The sequence below is a fragment of the Heterodontus francisci genome, chromosome 34 (assembly GCF_036365525.1).
Source record: "Heterodontus francisci isolate sHetFra1 chromosome 34, sHetFra1.hap1, whole genome shotgun sequence".
NCBI lineage: Eukaryota > Metazoa > Chordata > Chondrichthyes > Heterodontiformes > Heterodontidae > Heterodontus > Heterodontus francisci.
The window spans coordinates 17,036,650-17,055,057 of NC_090404.1; the positions used below are offsets into that span (position 1 = coordinate 17,036,650).

At 55.8% G+C, this 18,408-nt stretch overlaps 1 protein-coding gene across 1 annotated transcript; it reads right to left on the reverse strand.

The window, feature by feature from the left end:
* Positions 1 to 321: 321 nt before the first annotated feature.
* LOC137348517 (meiotic recombination protein REC8 homolog) lies at positions 322 to 6,089 on the reverse strand. Its single transcript, XM_068013826.1, has 3 exons — positions 5,915 to 6,089; positions 3,809 to 3,915; positions 322 to 1,577 (listed from the first exon to the last, which is right to left on the reverse strand). The coding sequence occupies exons 1-3, from the start codon at positions 6,085 to 6,087 to the stop codon at positions 1,483 to 1,485; spliced, it is 375 nt and encodes a 124-aa protein (XP_067869927.1). The 5' UTR covers positions 6,088 to 6,089; the 3' UTR covers positions 322 to 1,482.
* Between the last annotated feature and the right edge of the window lie 12,319 nt (positions 6,090 to 18,408).

Consider the following 18,408-nt stretch of genomic DNA (forward strand, 5'->3'; position numbering starts at 1 on the left):
GGTTTCCCCTCCGCCATCTTGAGGCCCCGCCCCTCGCAGTCACCAGCCTACAGCGGCGGCTTCCACTGACCCTCCCAGCTGCGAACTCCGCCCGCCTTCCTCGAAAACCTCCTCCTGGGTCTCCTGCCCCGGCCGCCTCCGGGTTCCCCCAGACCCGGAATTCGGCCTCGGCATCGGGAGCCTGGAACTAAAAGTCACCCCTCAGTCTTTCTACCGGGAGTCGCTGGCCAGTGATCGGCAGCAGGAACCATGGGTGACTATTTCGCAACCACCACCACCAACCCCCCCCCACCCTCACTACTACTCACCCCCGTCCCTAACCCATCCACCCAGCCCTCTGCCGGGCTGGCATCAGCTCACTTGGCACACACCGGGGATGGGAGGGGAAAACGTGGAAGCTGGGCTCTTCCTGTTCCGTGTCTGGGGCTCAGTATCAATCATAGCCGCCCTCCCACCCTGCACACCCCCCCCCCCCCCCGCCCCCTGCTCCAGCACAGACCGGGGCGAAGGGGGTTATGGGTGGAAGGGTCGGAGCAGGTTGATGGGAGAGGGTACGGGGGGGGCGGGGGGCACCCACCGGGTGAGCCACTCGTCATAAAAAAGAAAACAAGTTTGCCGAGCTGTGGGTCTTCGCAGCAGTAACATTAAATGGCGCTTCCCATTCACCCCCGCTCCGTCAATGACTCCCGGTCGGAGTACCCTGCGGAAATGATTCTGTCCCAGGAATAATCAGGGAGCCAGCACAGGGAGAGGTGGGGGGGGAGGCAGTCGGGGAGCTGGAGCAGCTCTTCGAAAATGGGTTGGACTCATTCCAATCCCAGCGGTCCATGCCGGTTTCTACGTTCCTAACCAGCCGGTTAAAGATCCACCGATACATATCCAATGGGGAATTCTGGAGAAACTGCTTTCCCTCAGAGAGTGGTGTGGAATGTGGAACCCACGGCCACGGGGAGTAGTTGAGGACAATAGCATTTGAGGGGAAGCTGGATAAACACATGAGGGATAAAGGAATAGATGGATATGTTGCGGGGGAGGGGGTGGAGAGGGAGATGAAGAGAGGGTGGGCGGAGGCTTGTGTGGGGCATAAGCACCAGCACAGAGCAGATGGGCCGGATGGCCTGTCGCAGGGATTTCAGTACAATTAATCAAGGGCGGTTGCTCACGGACTGTCCCCATGACTGTCTGGATATCTCTGGAGACAGTGAAAGGGTCAGCAGCCTCCAAGAGGGTGAGGGAGAATGGGAGGTTGTAAGTCACAGTTGGGGACATCAGCCAGTAAAATCCTTACAGAGGCTCTCCCACCCTCCACCCTGTTAACTCAGCAGTGTGCTCGGACGGGTTCGGGTAGCCTGCCAGGCTGCTGCCACTCACTGCCAGTCCTGGGCTCCGGGGTCTTCAAGCAGTCAGGGACAGACAGTCCAAAGCGTCGGGTCTCCGCTTCCGGGTCCCGGTTACCGTGGCGCCCAGCCATCCGGAGACGGCTCACAACCTGGCCTTGAACCCGGGGCCCAGCCGGATGGCAATCCTCCCGTACGGCTGGCGCTGCTCCAGGGTGAGGACCTGCCTCCCCGCGAGTACTGCACAGAAACAGAGGGAGAGGGAGTGAACAGGGACTGGGGAGGGGGGGGGGGGGGGAGAGAGAGAGAGAGTGTGTGAACAGGGACTGAGAGAGGGGAGAGAGAGAGAGAGAGATAGGGAGAGAGTGTGAACAGGGACTGAGGGGGGGGGAAGAGAGAGAGAGAGAGATAGGGAGAGAGTGTGAACAGGGACTGAGAGAGGGGAGAGAGAGAGAGAGATAGGGAGAGAGAGTGAACAGGGACTGGGAGGGGGGAGAGAGAGAGAGAGAGAGAGATAGGGAGAGTGTGTGAACAGGGACTGAGAGGGGGGGGGAGAGAGAGAGAGAGATAGGGAGAGAGTGTGAACAGGGACTGAGAGGGGGGAGAGAGAGAGAGAGTGTGAACAGGGACTGAGAGGGGGGAGAGAGAGAGAGAGAAAGAGAGAGATAGGGAGAGAGTGTGAACAGGGACTGAGAGAGGGGAGAGAGAGATAGGGAGAGAGTGTGAACAGGGACTGAGAGGGGGGAGAGAGAGAGATAGGAAGAGAGTGTGAACAGGGACTGAGAGGGGGGAGGGGAGAGAGAGAGAGATAGGGAGAGAGTGTGAACAGGGACTGAGAGAAGGGAGAGAGAGAGAGATAGGGAGAGAGTGTGAACAGGGACTGAGAGGGGGGAGGGGAGAGAGAGAGAGATAGGGAGAGAGAGAGTGAACAGGGACTGAGAGAAGGGAGAGAGAGAGAGAGAGAGATAGGGAGAGAGAGAGAGAGATAGGGAGAGAGTGTGAACAGGGACTGAGAGGGGAGAGAGAGAGAGAGAGAGATAGGGAGAGAGAGTGAACAGGGACTGAGAGAGGGGAGAGAGAGAGAGAGAGATAGGGAGAGAGTGTGAACAGGGACTGAGAGGGGGGAGAGAGAGAGAGAGATAGGGAGAGAGTGTGAACAGGGACTGAGAGAGGGGAGAGAGAGAGAGAGAAGGGGAGAGAGAGAGAGATAGGGAGAGTGTAAGAACAGGGACTGAGAGAGGGGAGAGAGAAGGGGAAAGAGAGAGAGATAGGGAGAGAGTGCGAACAGGGACTGAGAGAGGGGAGAGAGAGAGAGAGAAGGGGAGACAGAGAGAGATAGGGAGAGTGTAAGAACAGGGACTGAGAGAGGGGAGAGAGGGGAGAGAGAGAGAGAGAGAAGGGGAGAGAGAGAGAGAAAGGGAGAGTATGAGAACAGGGACTGAGAGACGGGAGCGAGAGAGAGAAGGGGAGAGAGAGATAGGGAGTGTGAGAGAACAGGGACTGACAGAGGGGAGAGAGAGAGAAGGGGAGAGAGAGAGAGATAGGGAGAGTGTGAGAACAGGGACTGAGAGAGGGGATAGAGAGAGAAGGGGAGAGAGAGAGAGATAGGGCGAGAGTGTGAACAGGGACTGAGAGGAGATAGAGAGTGTGAACAGGGACTGAGAGGGGATAGAGAGTGTGAACAGGGACTGAGAGAGGGGAGAGAGAGAGAGAGGGGAGAGAGAGAGAGAGAGAAGGGGAGAGAGAGAGAAGGAGAGAGAGAGAGATAGGGAGAGAGTGCGAACAGGGACTGAGAGAGGGGAGAGAGAGAGAGAAGGGGAGAGAGAGGGAGAGATAGGGAGAGTGTGAGAACAGGGACTGAGAGAGGGTAGCAAGAGAGAGAGAAGGGGAGAGATAGATATAGGGAGGGTGTGAGAACAGGGACTGAGAGAGGGGAGCGAGAGAGAGAGAATGGGAGAGAGAGAGAGAGATAGGGAGAGTGTGAGAACAGGGACTGCGAGAGGGGAGAGCGAGAGAAGGGGAGAGAGAGCGAGAGAGATAGGGAGAGAGTGTGACCAGGGACAGAGAGGGGAGAGAGCGCGAGAGAGAGAGAAGGGGAGAGAGAGAGATTGGGTGAGCATGTGAACAGGGACTGAGAGAGGGAAAGAGAGAGAGAGATAGGGAGAGTGTGTGAACAGAGACTGAGAGAAAGAGAGAAGAGGAGACAGAGAGATAGGGAGAGAGGGAGCGAGAGATAGGGAGAGAGTGTGAACAGGGACTGAGAGAGGGAGAAAGAAGGGGACAGAGATAGAGAGAGTGTGAACAGGGCCTGAGAGATGGAGAGAGAGGGGTGCACTGAGAGAGAGAGAGAGAGAGAGAGAGAGAGAGAGAGAGAGAGGCACTGTGTGGGGGTTTCGCAGATCAGATGGTGTGTGTCCCTCATGGGGCTGGGCTCAGCGAGCACTGAGACCTCCAGTGGGGACGTTTCTTACCTAAACAAATGTAGAAGATGCGACAGACATTGATGCGCGAGATGGTGGTGGGGAGAATCGTGTGAAGATCAGTCTCGCCGGTGTCGTCCAACCTGCTTCTCACTAAGCTGCAGAGATGGAGAGGAGGAGGGTGAGACACAGACAGAGAGAGAGAGATAGACAGACAGACAGAAAGGTTTTAAGGAGCATCTTAAATGAGGAGAGAGGGATAGAGAGGCGGAGAGGTTTAGGGAGGGAGTTCCAGAGCTCGGGGCCCAGGCAGCTGAAGGCACGGCCACCAATGGTGGAGCCATTAAAATCGGGGGGATAGACAAGAGGCCGGAATTAGAGGAGCGCAGAGATCTCGGAGGGATGTGAGGCTGGAGGAGGTCACAGAGATAGGGAGGGGAGGGCGAGGCCATGGCGGGGTTTGGAAACAAGGATGAGAATTTGAAAATCGAGGTGTTGCTTAACCGGGAGCCGGTGTGGGTCAGCGAGCACAGGGGGTTATAGAGGAACGGGACTTGGTGCGAGTTAGGACACAGGGCAGCAGAGTTTTGGATGACGTCAAGTTTACGGAGGGTTGAATGTGGGAGAGCAGCCGGGAGAGCGTTGGAATAGTCAAGTCTGGAGGTACCTGGAGGAATACTGTGTGCAGTTTTGGTCTCCACATTTAAGAGTGTATATACTTGCACTGGAGGCAGTGCAGCGAAGATTTACTGGGATGAGGGGGTTGTCCTATGATGAGAGACTGAGTAGATTGGGCCGATATTCTCTGGAGTTTAGACGAATGAGAGGCGATCGAATTGAGACATACAAGATTCTGAAAGGGCTTGATAGGGTAGAAGCTGAGAGATTGTTCCCACTGGTCAGGGAATCTAGAACACGGGGACACAGTCTCAGGATAAAGGGGTCAATCATTCAGGACTGAGATGAGGAGAAATTACTTCACTCAAAAGGGTTGTGAATCTTTGGAATTCTCTGACCCAGAGGGCTGAGGATGCTCCATCATTGAATACATTTAAGGCTGGGATAGATAGATTTTTGGTCTCTCAGGGAATCAAGGGGAGCGGGCGGGAAAGTGGGATTGAAGCCCAAGATCAGCCATGATCGTATTGAATGGCGGAGCAGGCTCGATGGGCCGAATGGTCTACTCCTGCTCACGTTCTTGTAACAAAGGCATGAATGAGGGTTTCAGCAGCAGATGAGCTGAGACGGTGGGCGGGGGGACAATGTTACAGAGATGGAAATAGGCAGTCTCAGGGGTGGGGCAGACATAGCGAGGGGAACTCAGTTCCAGGCCAAACAGGACACCAAGTTTGCAAACAGGCTGGTTCGGCCTCAAGTCAGCAGCCAGGGAGAGGGATGGAGTCTGTGACTAGGGAAGACAGTTGTGTTTTTGAATGATATCGCTGAGGGGGGCTGGGGGGGGGGGGGGGGGGGTGCAGCATGTAGGCAAGAAACAGAAGGAGGCCCAAGGATAGATCATTGGGGGACACCAGAAATAATGGTGCAGGAGCAGGAAGAGAAGCTATTGCAAGTGATTGCGGTTAGATAGTTCGGAATGGAACCAGGTGGGAAAGCAGTCCCACCCAGCTGGATGATAGTGGAGAGGCATTGGAGGAGGATGGTGTTTGTCAACCGTTGTCAGAGGCTGCAGACCGGTCGAGAAGGGCAGGGAGGGATAGTCACAGTCACAGGACATCACTTGTGTCTCACTCCAGTCTATGCTGAGTAAGCTGATGCCAGCCAATGGGAGGCTGGTAGGGCAGTGGGGGGGGGGGGGTTACAGTTGGTCTTAGGACAGTAAGAAATATCATCAGCCAGGGTTCCTGTTGCTGGTCACTCTCCTGCTCGAAAGATGCCTCCCATAGTCAAACAGCTCCAACTCATCTCACACTTGGTGCTTGTATCCCAGAGAGGCAGGAGTTGCCGAGGGGTGGGGAGCAGCACGGCGTGGAGGGGTGGGGGGGGGGAGCGGGGGGTGGAAGGGGAGGTGGGTGGGAGGGATCAGTGCCCTCAGGAGAAGGGGGAGGGAAAACAGGCAACAGATTCAATGCCCAATGCTGTCTGAAGGTATTGACCTCCCCACCCCCTTTCCCTCGGTCGCATGAGGCCGTTACTCACTCCAACACGTAGTCGTCAGTGACCAGCATTTCTCCGAAAGGCACCGCCCGTCCTGGGGACATCTCCGGAGCCTCGCTCACTTCCACGACAGTTGGAAGTTTCTCTTCCGGCTCTAATGTGGAAGGTCTGCAAGGAGAGGGAAAGCAAGAGAGGTTAAAATGGAGAAAGGACATCATCTGCCAGTGTCTGATGGACAGCCTGCCTCAGGAACCTCACTTCCTGTCTACTAAACTGTACTTCCTGTCTACTGAACCACACTTCCTGTCAACCAAATTGTACTTCCTGTCAACTGAACCACACTTACTGTCGACCTAACTGTACTTCCTGTCTATTGAATCACACTTACTGTCAACCAAATGTACTTCCTGCCTACTGAACCACACTTCCTGTTGACCAAACTGTACTTCCTGCCTACTGAACCACACTTCCTGTCAACCAAAACTTACATCCTGAGTACTCTTCGATATTCTGGTCTGAGAACTGTCCTGGGTAATTCAAGTTAAAGGCAGGTGGGTATCCTACAGGTAAGTATAGAGACGCATAACCTGCTTGTAATTTCTGTTGCTATTAATCAAACCGATAAATTGACTTATTCTCTGAATCTATATATTTTTGCATCCGTTATTGGAATATAGACATCGCTGGCTAGGCCAGCATTTGTTGACCATCCCTAATTGCCCTTGAGAAGGTGGTGGTGTTGGTGGTGGGCTGCCTTCTTGAACCGCTGGAGTCCATGACGGGTAGGTAGACCCACAGTGCTGTTCGAAAGGGAGTTCCAGGATTTTGGCATTGATGTGGCTGGTCCAGTTCAGATTTTGGTCAATGGTGAACCCCCCCCCCTCCCCCACTACCCCATGATGTTGATAGTGGGGGATTGAGTGATGATAATGCCATTGAATGTCAAGGGGAGATGGTTGGATTCTCTCTTGTTGGAGATGGTCATTGCCTTGTGTGACGTGGGTGAATGTGGATAGGATGTTCCCTCTGGCTGGTGAGTCTAGAACCAGGGGACACAGTCTCAGAATAAGGGGCAGACCATTTAGGACTGAAATGAGGAGGAGTTTCTTCACTCAGAGGGTGGTGAATCTTTGGAATTCTCTGCCCCACAGGACTGTGGAGGCTCAGTCATTGAGTATGTTCAGGTTTGAGATCGATAGGTTTCTACATATTAAAAACATCAAGGGTTACAGGGATAGTGCAGGGAAATGGTGAAGTAGAGGATCAGCAATGATCTCATTAAACGGCGGAGCAAGCTCGAAGGGCTGAATGGCCTACTCCTGCTCCTAGTTCTTATGAGAGCCTTAAAATGAGGAATGAATTCCGTCTGCGCCAATTATCCCCCAGCCTCTAAACCCTGCTTAATGTTGGCCTCGCTGTCTCCCTTAAGTTAGAAGGTTGCGTGTTCAAGTCTCACTCCGAGAGACTCCAGCACACCATCTAGGTCCGAGTGCAGTACTGAGGGGAGTGCAGCACTGTCGGAGGTGCTGCCTATTAGATGAGATGTCAAACCATAAACCTGCAGAGTGGGAGTGCAATTGGCAAATTCATTTTAATATCGGTAGGTGTGAGGTGGTCCCCAGGACGGATGAGGAGGCCACATACTCCTTGGAAAATGAGTGTCCAAATGCAATGGAGGAGCAGAGGGATCCCAGGATAGAAACACTGATCATGAAAAGTAGCAAGACAGGTTCGTAAGAATATTTTTTTTAAAACGCATTCAAAGCACTGCGGTTCATTTCCAGAGGGGCCGAATTGAAAAATTGGGATGTCCATTCAAATAGAGCCTAGGTTAGAGCAGTCTGTGAACAGTCGTGGTCTCCGTATCATAAAAATTATAACAGGAGCATTGAAGGAGGCGTAAAAAAAAAACAGATTTACGACACCAGAAATGAGGGACTCTACCGATCAGGAATGACTGAACAGTCTGGGGCTCCTTTCTCCAGAAAGGAGAAGGCTGAGGGGTGACCCGATTGAGGTTTTCAAAATGATGGAGGGGGCAGGGTTCAACAGGGGAGAGAGACGGAGAGAAATTTCCACTCTTAGAACTGAGCACCATCAATATGAGAGAGTTGTTGAGAAATCCAATGGGGAGTTCTTTTACCCAGAGAGAGGTGAGAATGTGGAACTTGCTACCACGGGGACTGTTTGCCGTGAATAGCGTAGATGTATTTAAGAGGAGGCTGATAAACACATGAGGGAGAAAGGAATGGAAGTATATGCTGATTGGGGCAAATGAGGGTTTGATCCTGTGGTAGCAACTTCCACATCCACACCACGCCCTCGGTAAAGACTTATTTCCTGAACTCCCTATTGGATCTATTAGGAACTAACTTATATTTTATGTTCAGACTTACCTTATCTTTACAGTCTCTAGATGTGATCTTCCCCACAAGTAGAAACATCCTCTCTACATCTACCCCATCAAACATCTTCATAACTTTCAAAGACCTCTATCAGGACACCACCTTCTTCGTAGTAAACAGCCCCAGCCTTTGCTCATAGCTATAATCTCTCCGTCCTGGTATCATCTTCTTTGTGCTTTCTCTAGTGTCTCTATATCCTTTTTACCAAATGATGGCTTTCCCCACCCCAGCCAACAGGAAGCGGTTTCCCGTTTCGCCGCAATTACCCCATTTCTTCCGGCGTCCTGATCATCGAACGGTCAGACACAGATTCCTCCAACGAGCCTGCAGCAAAACAAAGTGAGGCAGATTAGCTTGTTCGGTCGACACTGCTGCTAGATACAGAGTAAAGCTCCCTCGACGCTGTCCCCATCAAACACTGACCAGGACAGGGACAGTACGGGGGTTAGATACAGAGTAAAGCTCCCTCGACACTGTCCCCATCAAACACTCCCAGGACAGGGACAGTACGGGGGTTAGATACAGAGTAAAGCTCCCTCGACACTGTCCCCATCAAACACTCCCGGGACAGGTACAGCACGGGGTTAGATACAGAGTAAAGCTCCCTCGACACTGTCCCCATCAAACACTCCCGGGACAGGTACAGCACGGGGTTAGATACAGAGTAAAGCTCCCTCGACACTGTCCCCATCAAACACTCCCGGGACAGGTACAGCACGGGGGTTAGATACAGAGTAAAGCTCCCTCGACACTGTCCCCATCAAACACTCCCGGGACAGGTACAGCACGGGGGTTAGATACAGAGTAAAGCTCCCTCTACACTGTCCCCATCAAACACTCCCAGGACAGGTACAGCACTGGGGTTGGCTGCTTCCTAATTGGGACTCCAAAGTGCATCAACGAGGTGCAGCTGACAGTGCTGCAGTCAGTTGCTGGAGGTGCTGCTGGAGAGGGAGTGCTGAGGAGAAACTGCAAAAACTTTGAACAACATTTGCTGCAGAGGAGGAAAGACTTTTGGATTAAGCCTGTATTTCGAGGTGGGTGTTGAGCACCAGACTCTTATTTCATTTGGACTGTTGTGGGAGGTGGAAGAGGCCAGAAGAACAAGGGGTGGGGGCTATACAATTCTGCAGGGAGCTGTGCAGTTGCACTAAAGTTGCAGGGAAGCTCCCTCCCCACCCCAATTGCCCAGCCTGAGCCAGCTGAAGCTGTCTGGTTAAAATACAGAAGGGGATAAATAGTGCCTGGGCAGCTTCAGCTGGCCCAGGTGAAGACGCCTCCCCCAACCAGAAGACCGTAAGACCAAGTGCGCTGGCAGAGACTGTTTCAAGTGTGCTGTGTGCACCGCCTCCAGAAAGGAAAAGAAAGTCATCCCTTACAGCCTGTCTTTCCCTCTCCTCTATTCCCTCAGCCTCACCCCTAACCTGTTGTTTGTTTGTTTGTTTTGTGCATCTTAAAGTTATTTTCAAGCCTATAATTTGGGGTGGGTTAGCTCTTAGACCCATGGCAAGCCCTTCATCACAGGTGGCGGGGCCCTCTACAACCTATGCAGCTGCAGCTTCTGTGGCTGCCCACGTGGCCCCGTCACCCTTTAAATTAATAACATCCAGCCATTGGGTGAAGAGCTATCCCCACCCCAACATGTCCATTGAGGCCTGTGTGAAGGCAATGGCCGAGGTTGTCGGCCCCTCGGCCATTGTTGCGGCCTCAAAGATGTATGGGAAGGCTGTGTTTTTTCTAAAGACCGAGCGGGCCGTGTCCCTGGCCCTGAGTAAGGGGCTCACTGTGGGGGGGACCTTCCTGCCGGTGGACCCTCTGGGGGCCACTGTGCAGCGGATAATGTTATCCAACGTCCCACCCTTCATTCCCAGTGAGTTCCTCCTCCCCCACCTGCACCATCTGGGGGAGGTGAGGTCAGGGATCACCCCAGTCCGGCTTGGTCTTTGGGAACACAGCCTCCAACATAGCTACTCCTTCCGCAGCCAGTTATTTAGACAGCTGGCGCGGGAGGAGGACTTGGAAGGCCAATTTAATGTGGCGTTCCAGGGGACGGCCTACCGCGTCTTTTGGACCTCGGACGGGGCGCGGTGCCACGTCTGCAAGGGGGTGGGGCATGTTCATAAGAACTGCCCCAACCTCCCGGCCGCCAGCTCCACCTCGGTGGCCCAGGGTCCTCCCACTCCCCCCACACATCCAACAGACACCGCTCAGTCGGTTCCGGAGGCTGTGGTTTTCACAGCCTCCAGCGGGGAGGGGAGTGCCCGTCCGAGTGGAAGGAAGACGCGGAGGCAAAAGAAACATCAAGAGGCGCGTCCCATGGACACATTGAAACAACCCGAGCCTGAGCTCAGCCCAAAGCCCGTTCTCACAGAATCCACCTGTCCCAGGGCGGGGCTCAGGCCCAGGGTGACTAACAAGAAGGAGGGTGCGGAGGCGAAGGCCTCTGATGACATGGAGGTCTCTGAGCCTCTGCACCCTAGTGGGAAAAAGAGGAGAAGGCACCCCTCCACAGAGGTAACGAGGGGCCCTGAGGCGCAGGGCCCACCTGTTGGAGGGGAGCTGTCTCCTGTTTCGGGTCCTCAGGTTCCCCCCACCGCCACCACCAAGGCTACAAAGTCCGGGCAGGAGCTCCCTATTCCTCAGGATGGAGGGGAGGGGAAGGCCCCGGTACATGAGGCCCCTCCTGAAGGAGTAAGTGGGGCCCTGTTTGTGGTGGGGGAGCCTGGGGACGCCGCCCATTCTGCCACTGCCATTGGGTCGGGTGCCCTGAGTGAAGGGGAGGGCGAGGCCCCAGAGGGTCGGCCCTCCCAGCCGGAGTCCACCACCAACCAGGAGACACCCGACCTGGTTATAACTGAGAATGCTGCCCCATCTGCTGGGCCTGTGGGTGCTGGCGGAGCGGGAGATAGCCTCCTCTCTCCGCCTCCGGTCTCGGCTCCGGCTGGATTTCCGGAGTCGGGAACTTCTGTCTCCCCTGGACCACTCATTGGCCTGGGGACGGAGGTGGAGGGGGGTCCTGAACTGCTGGCGCCCACAGGCTCCAGTTTCACAGTAAAACCCAGAGAGGACTCCTCCGCCATCGATCCTGGGGGTGGTATCGCGACGGAGGCAGGACCAGCTGGCGCGGCCGGGACGTCCGCCCCACAGTGTGTGGTGGATGTGTCGGCCGCTGGCGGTGACGACCCGGAGAAGGATGGGGATTCGGTGTGGGGCACGGAGGATGACCTTGATTCCATCGCCAGTGAGGTGGTGGAGTCCCTCGTGCCTCCCACCAAAACTCCCCTCATCCCCATGGTGGAACTCCGGGATTTCCTCGCGGTTTGCAGGGGTTGCTGCGATAAAGTTCAGCTGGCCCTCAGCCGTTGGTCGAATCTGGCGCTGATCATCCAGTCCGTCCGTGCCGCCCTTAAGATAGCGGGCAAGTGCGCAGGCGTGAAACTGGTTGATAGGCGCCGTTTTAATGTGTTCCTCAATGGGTTGCTGGAGGAGTGGAGGGCCAGGTGCACTTCCACTCCCTCCTCACAGTGAGGTGCTGGTGCCGGGTTTTAAGTACCTTTGACATGAAGATAACCATAGCCAGCCTCAACATCAACGGCAGCAGGGGGTCTCACCGCAGATTTCACAATCTCTCAGTCCTTAGGGAAGGGAGATACGTGGTGAGCTTTCTGCAGGAAACCCACACCGTTCCGGGAGACGAAGCCATCTGGCTCCTGGAGTGGCAGGGTGGGGTCTACATGAGTCACCTCACCCCTATTTCTAGTGGGGTGGCTATCTTGTTGGCCCCGACTTTTCAGCCGGGGATCTTGGGGGGTCAAGGAGCTAGTGCCGGGCCGGGCCGCTTGCGCCACCTCGCCGTTCGCCTGGGTAGCGTGCCGCTCCAATTTGTGAACGTGTACGCGCCCAGGCCCGGCGCGTTGCAAGCGTGCTTCTTTGAAGAAGTGTCCGCTCTCTTGAGCTCCATCGATAGCGGCGAGTGCATCATCCTCGGGGGGGATTTTAACTGCACCCTCGAGGTGGGGGATCGATCCGGTCCCCAGCGCGGCCAAGCGTCGGTGGAGAAGTTGAGGGGACTGATCAGCTCCCTTAACTTGGTGGACGTCTGGCGGAATCTCCATCCCGAATCCAGTCCCTTCACGTGGAGGACTGGAGGAGGAGCGTCCCGAATCGACCGCCTCTACTTTTCGCAGGCGTACGTCTCCCGCGTCTCGGCGGCCTCCATGCGGCTGGTGCTGTGCTCGGACCACCGCCTGGTGTGGGCGGAGTTCACTCCGCTCCGCACGCGGGCGGGGTCCGCGTACTGGCACTTTAACAACCGGCTGCTGGAGGACGAGCGATTTTGGGACTCGTTCTGTCGATTCTGGGCCGACTGGAGAAGGAAGCAGGGGGGCTTCCCCTCCTTGAGGCTATGGTGGGATGTGGGCAAGACTCACATCCGCGTCTTCTGTCAGGAGTACGCGAAGGGGTCGACCAAGAGGCGGGAAGCCGAGATTGGGCGCCTTGAGAGGGAGGTGCTCGACTTGGAGTCCCGCCTCGATCATGCCGTCGTGGACCCGGCCCTGTGGCAGGCGTACAAAGAGAAGAAGGGCGTGCTGAGGGACCTGCAGCTCATAGGGACCCGAGGCGCATACGTGAGGTTCTGGATCCAGATCCTGGAAGATTTGGACTGCGCCTCACCCTTCTTCTACTCACTGGAAAAATGGCGGGGGGTCGTAAGCAGCTCGTGGAGCTGCTGGCTGACGACGGATCCTCCAACACGGATCCGGAGGGAATGGGCCTCCTGGTCCGTACTTATTACAGTGCGTTCTCTCCGGATCCATCCAGCGAGGATGCCCGCAGAGTTTTGTGGGAGGACCTGCCGCAGGTCAGTCCGGAGGGCGTCAAAGGATTGGAGGTTCTGCTCCCGTTGGCGGAGCTGACTGGCGCCCTCCACCAGCTCTCGAGGGGCAAATCCCCAGGGCTGGATGGGTTGACCGTGGAGTTCCTCAGGGCATTCTGGGACGTCCTGGGGGACGATTACGCGCGGGTCCTGGGGGAAAGCCTGGCGACCAGGGACATGCCCCTCTCGTGGTGCAGGGCGGTCATCGTCCTGCTGCCAAAGAGGGGCGATCTCCGCCTGCTTAAAAACTGGCGTCCGGTCTCCCTCCTCAGCACGGATTATAAGATCTTTGCCCGGGCTATGTCTACCCGCCTGGGCTCCGTGCTGGCCCACATGATCCACCCCGACCAGTCCTACACGGTCCCGGGCCGGTCCATCCCAGACAACATCCACCTGGTCCGGGACCTGATCCAGCTTTCCCAGAGGACTGGTCAGTCGGTCGCCTTTCTCTCCCTCAGGGTGGATCACGAATACCTTTTCGGGACTCTGCGCGCTTTCGGACTCAGGCCGCATTTCATGGCCTGGGTCCGACTTTTATACGCCGCCGCAGTGTCTAGTCAAGGTTAATGGGTCCTTGACGGCGCCCCTTCGCTTTGGGAAAAGAGTGCATCAGGGATGTGCACCATCTGCGTGGAGCCCTTCCTGTGCCTGCTTCACAGGAGGTTGACGGGATTGGCTCTGCGCGAGCCGGCCATGCGGGTCGTCCTCTCGGCTTACGCCGACGACGTGCTCCTCGCGGTCACAGATCCCGTTGACTTGCGGAGGATGCGCGACTGCCAGCAGACCTTTTCTGCCGCGTTCTCCGCGAGGATCAATTGGGAGAAATGTTCCGGACTCCTGGTGGGTCAGTGGCGGGTGGACTCCCTGCCGGAGGAGATGACACCTTTTGCGTGGAGCAGCACGCACCTCCTCTATCTGGGAGTCCACCTTAGCCCCGCTGAGGAAGCCTGGCTGGCAAACTGGCAGGAGTTGGAGGCGAAAGTCACCACCCGGCTGGGGCACTGGACAGGACTGCTCCGAGTGCTGGTCATAAATCAACTGGTGGCCTCCATGTTGTGGTACCGGTTGGTCACTTTGTCACCGGCCCCTGAATTTGCCACCAAGATCCAGAAGAAACTCGTCAATTTCTTCTGGGGCAAGAGGAAACACTGGGTCTCTGCCGCGGTCTTGAGTCTCCCGATTGAGGAGGGCGGCCAGTCGCTGGTGTGCGTCCGCACCCAGGCTGCGACTCTCCGCCTTCGGACCCTGCAGAGATACCTGTACGTCGAGCGTCCTCCCAGATGGTGTGCGCTGGCGACGTATTTTTTCCGCCAGTATCACTGCCTTCAAGACGACACGCAGCTCCCGGTGGAGTCCGTTAGCCGCGCTTCTCTGAGGGAGTTGCCTGTCTTTTACCGGGATCTATTCCGAGTCTGGAACATGGTCGCCTCCAGTCAGGGCGGTCCCCTGCCGGCGGAGGTGAGCGCCTCGGCTGTCCGGGCGGCCGACTCCGGGGACGGTCCGGCGGGCAGAGGAGTAGCCGAAACCCCCGGGACGCCCCTCACTGCGGGTGACGAGGGGGCTCAGTAGTGCGGAACGCTCCTGGCCGGGCTGACCCCCGCTCGGCCGGAACTGCTCATCGGACCCAAGCCCCGAAACCCTCCTCGGGAGCCGGTCCCGCACAACCCGAGCGACCTCTCGGAAATGCCCTCCGTGCCATTCCAATCGGCGCGGAGGAGTTTCCTGTATGGGCTGCTCCTGCACACTCTCCACTTCCTCGCCCTCGTCAGCCGGCCGGACACGCCCTGGCAGTCCGCGTTGCCATCTGGCAGCGAGGGGAAACCCCGATGGAGGTCTCTCTATGCGGGAGTCTTCCCCCTTTACAGTGGGACCTGGGGTAGAGGGTGTTGCACAGGGCAGTCCCGTGCAATAGACTTTTAAGTAGTGTCCGTGTTTCACATGTATACGGAGTATTTGAAGGGGCTGCTCCTCAGGTTCTGGCTGCACTTCAGTCCCACGCTCCTGATCTTTGGGCACCCGGTGCGGAGGGACGTGGGCCGGGAGGAGGATCTCCTCGTCGGTCTGCTCCTGGGCCTGGCCAAGGTGGCAATTCACAGGTCCAGTCTGCGGGCCGTCGGGTGGTCCGTCCTCCCCGATTGCCTGCCCCTCTTCCGCGGTTACGTTCGCGCCCGGGTGTCCCTGGAGAAGGAGCATGCGGTGTCTGCCGGTACGCTTGAGTGCATCGTCGACACCGAGAATGGCATTTTAATTTGAGTTTTGGTTTATTTTTCTGTTTTTAATAGTTATTTTTGTAAATATGTATGTAAAGGGGGCCTGAGGAATAAAGGCCCCCTCGACATGAAAATTATAAAAGGGGCCTGGGGTATAAAGGACACCTTGGAAAAAAAAAAAACGGGGTTAGAAAGAGAGTGAAGCTCCCTCTGCACTATCCCCATCAAACACTCCCCAGATTCCCTCGTGACGACGAGAAGAAGGAACAGCAGACGTGGATGGAAGAAAGGATCAATAAAAAAAAATGTCAGCGATTGCCCGAGGGATGAGTCGGTAAATCCGCTGGCCGGTTTGGTACTGAGCCCCATGCAGGGCAGCAAGAGCCCAGCTTGCAGCCCCTCAAGATTTCTGCTGAGTGAGCTGATCGCAGCCGGGGGGACGGGGACCAACTGGTCTCCGAGAACCCGGACACCCGGGAAGGGGTGGAGGGGAGGGGAAACGAAAACAGAAACAGCTCGGCCTCCTGCTCCCGGTTAACGTGCGGCAGCTCCTGCGAGGAGCAAGAGGTGAGGGAGGAACCGGGTGTCGCTGCACCCTCCCCCACCCCCACAACATCCCCCACGATGGACTAGCCCTCCACCATTGGCTGTAACGGCTGCAGAACGGGCCGCTGGGCGCAGGCACGGGATGGCGGACGGTTACCGAGCGCGGGCACCGGGCTCAAGGCGACGTCACTCACCGGTCAGTGTCATCCGGGCCAGGCTGGGGTCCAGTGTCTCCCGCAGAAGCTGGAAAGGAGGGAAAAGGCTCATTCAGTACTGGACGTCGGAGAAGCAGGCTGACAGCTTGGAGACGGCAGAGGAGTCGAGAGAGAGGCGGTGGGGAGTTAAGCTGCCCCTTCGGATGGTGTCGCCGAGGGGGGGGGGCAGCACGTAGGTGAGAAATCGGAGGAGGGCCAAGGATAGATCCGTGGGCGAGGGCAGAAGTGACGGTGCGGGAGCAGGAAGAGAAGCCATTGCAAGTGATTCTCTGGCTGCGATTAGATAGATCGGAATGGAACCAGGTGGGAGAGCAGTCCCCACCCAGCTGGACGACAGTGGCGAGGCGTTGGAGGAGGATGGTACAGCCGATCATGTCAGAGGCTGCAGACCGGTCGAGAAGGGCGAGGAGGGAAAGATTACCTTCGTCGCGGTTACATGGGATGTCATCTGTGTCTGAGAAGAGCTTTTCCGTACCGTGGCAGGGGCGGACACCCAATCGCAGGGACTCAAACACGGAGTTCCGGGAAAGACTGGCACGGATTTGGGAGGGACGGGAAAACCAGAGAAAAACCCCAGGCCAAATTGCAAGGGTGGGTGGGGGGGGGGTGGGTGCGGGAATGGAGGGAAGAAAAACTGGGAATTTCCTCTCTGACCCACCCTTGTGATCCCGACCAGTCCAGGAGATCGCTCTGGCCCCTGAATTCCCGGCAGTACCAATGGCGTCCCCACTTACAATGGTGACCCTCCCTGACCTATTTAATGGGAACAAACTAGTACACAATCTACTCTCTCTATTGGCACCTACCCCAGGACCAGGACTAGCCTCAGCCTAGTCTTCATAACGTGGAGAGTCCCAACTCTTTTAGCCTAATTGGATAATCAAGATGCCTTTACTGAATCATAGAAAATTTACGGCACAGAAAGAGGCCACTTGGCCCATCGTGTCTGTGCCGGCCGGAAAAACGAGCCACCCAGCCTAATCCCACCTTCCAGTATTTGGTCTGTAGCCCTGCAGATTACGGCACTTGAGGTGCATATCCAGACTCCTTTTGAATGAGTTGAGGGTTTCTGCCTCAACTACCCTTTTCAGGCAGTGAGTTCCAGACCCCCACCACCACCCTCTGGGTGAAAAAATTCCTCCTCATCTCTCCTCTAATCTTTCTACCAATCACTTTAAATCCCCTAGTCACCGACCCCTCTGCTAAGGTAAATAGTCCCTTCACATCCCCTCACAATTTTGTACATTTCAATCCGATCTCCCCTCAGCCTTCTCTGTTCCAAGAACAACCCCAGCCTATCCGATCTTTCCTCATAGCTGCATTTTTCCAGTCCTGACAACATCCTCATAAATCTCCTCTGTACCCTCTCGAGTACAATTACATCCGTTCTGTAATGAGGTGACCAGAATTGCACACAGTACTCAAGTTGTGACCTAACCAATGAGTTATACAGTTCCAGCATAACCTCCCTGCTCTTGTATTCTACACCTCGGCTAATAAAGGAAAGGATTCCATATGCCTTCTTAACCACCTTATCAACCTGTCCTGCTACCTTCAGGGATCTGTGGACATTCACTCCAAGGTCCCTCACTTCCTCTGCACTTCTCAGTGTTTTCCCATTAATCGTGTATTCCTTTGCCTTGTTTGACTTCCCTAAATGCATCAACTCACACTTCTCCGGGTTGAATTCCACTTGTCACTTTCTGGCCCACCTGACCTTCATACGGGCAATTTGCCCAGTGGCCCCTCCCTCTGCACCCTTTGCAATGACACAATGTTGCCTCCCATGTGCGAGAGCACAACTGTGCACCGTAAAACTGTACACCGTATTCCAAGTGAGGATTCGTACAAGGAGAAAATCGTATCGCCGAGGCTTCAGATCAAAAGTCCTCTGAGCGGCAGGATGGACAAGGGAGGGGACAGCACCCAATGAGAATATCGAAAGATGGACCCCAGACGTTCATTCAGGGCTCTCCTCTGCTTGCTAATCTACCTCGTAAAGATAAAAGGGGCACAATGAATAGCGTGGGTTACCTCCGATTCGGCAGCCTCCACTTGCCGTTTGACACTGTAGTCGACGGCCTCCGTCGTGGCGCACTTGTTCCACAGCTGCTGCAGCTCGGGGGCCATCCAGCCTTCAGCGGGAGGATGAGAAAGAGGTCGACAAGGAGTTTAGTTTAGAGATACAGCACTGAAACAGGCCCTTCGGCCCACCGAGTCTGTGCCGACCATCAACCACCCATTTATACTAATCCTACACTAATCCCATATTCCGACCACATCC

Excerpts from the sequence above, each read along its gene's own strand:
- LOC137348517 (XM_068013826.1), bottom strand. The coding sequence starts at position 6,087 with ATGTCCTTTCTCCATTTTAACCTCTCTTGCTTTCCCTCTCCTTGCAGA. Across the intron at positions 3,916-5,914 it reads ACTGACGACTACGTGTTGGA|CTTAGTGAGAAGCAGGTTGG; the intron begins GTGAGTAACGGC and ends CCATCTCTGCAG. Across the intron at positions 1,578-3,808 it reads CATCTTCTACATTTGTTTAG|TACTCGCGGGGAGGCAGGTC; the intron begins GTAAGAAACGTC and ends GTTTCTGTGCAG.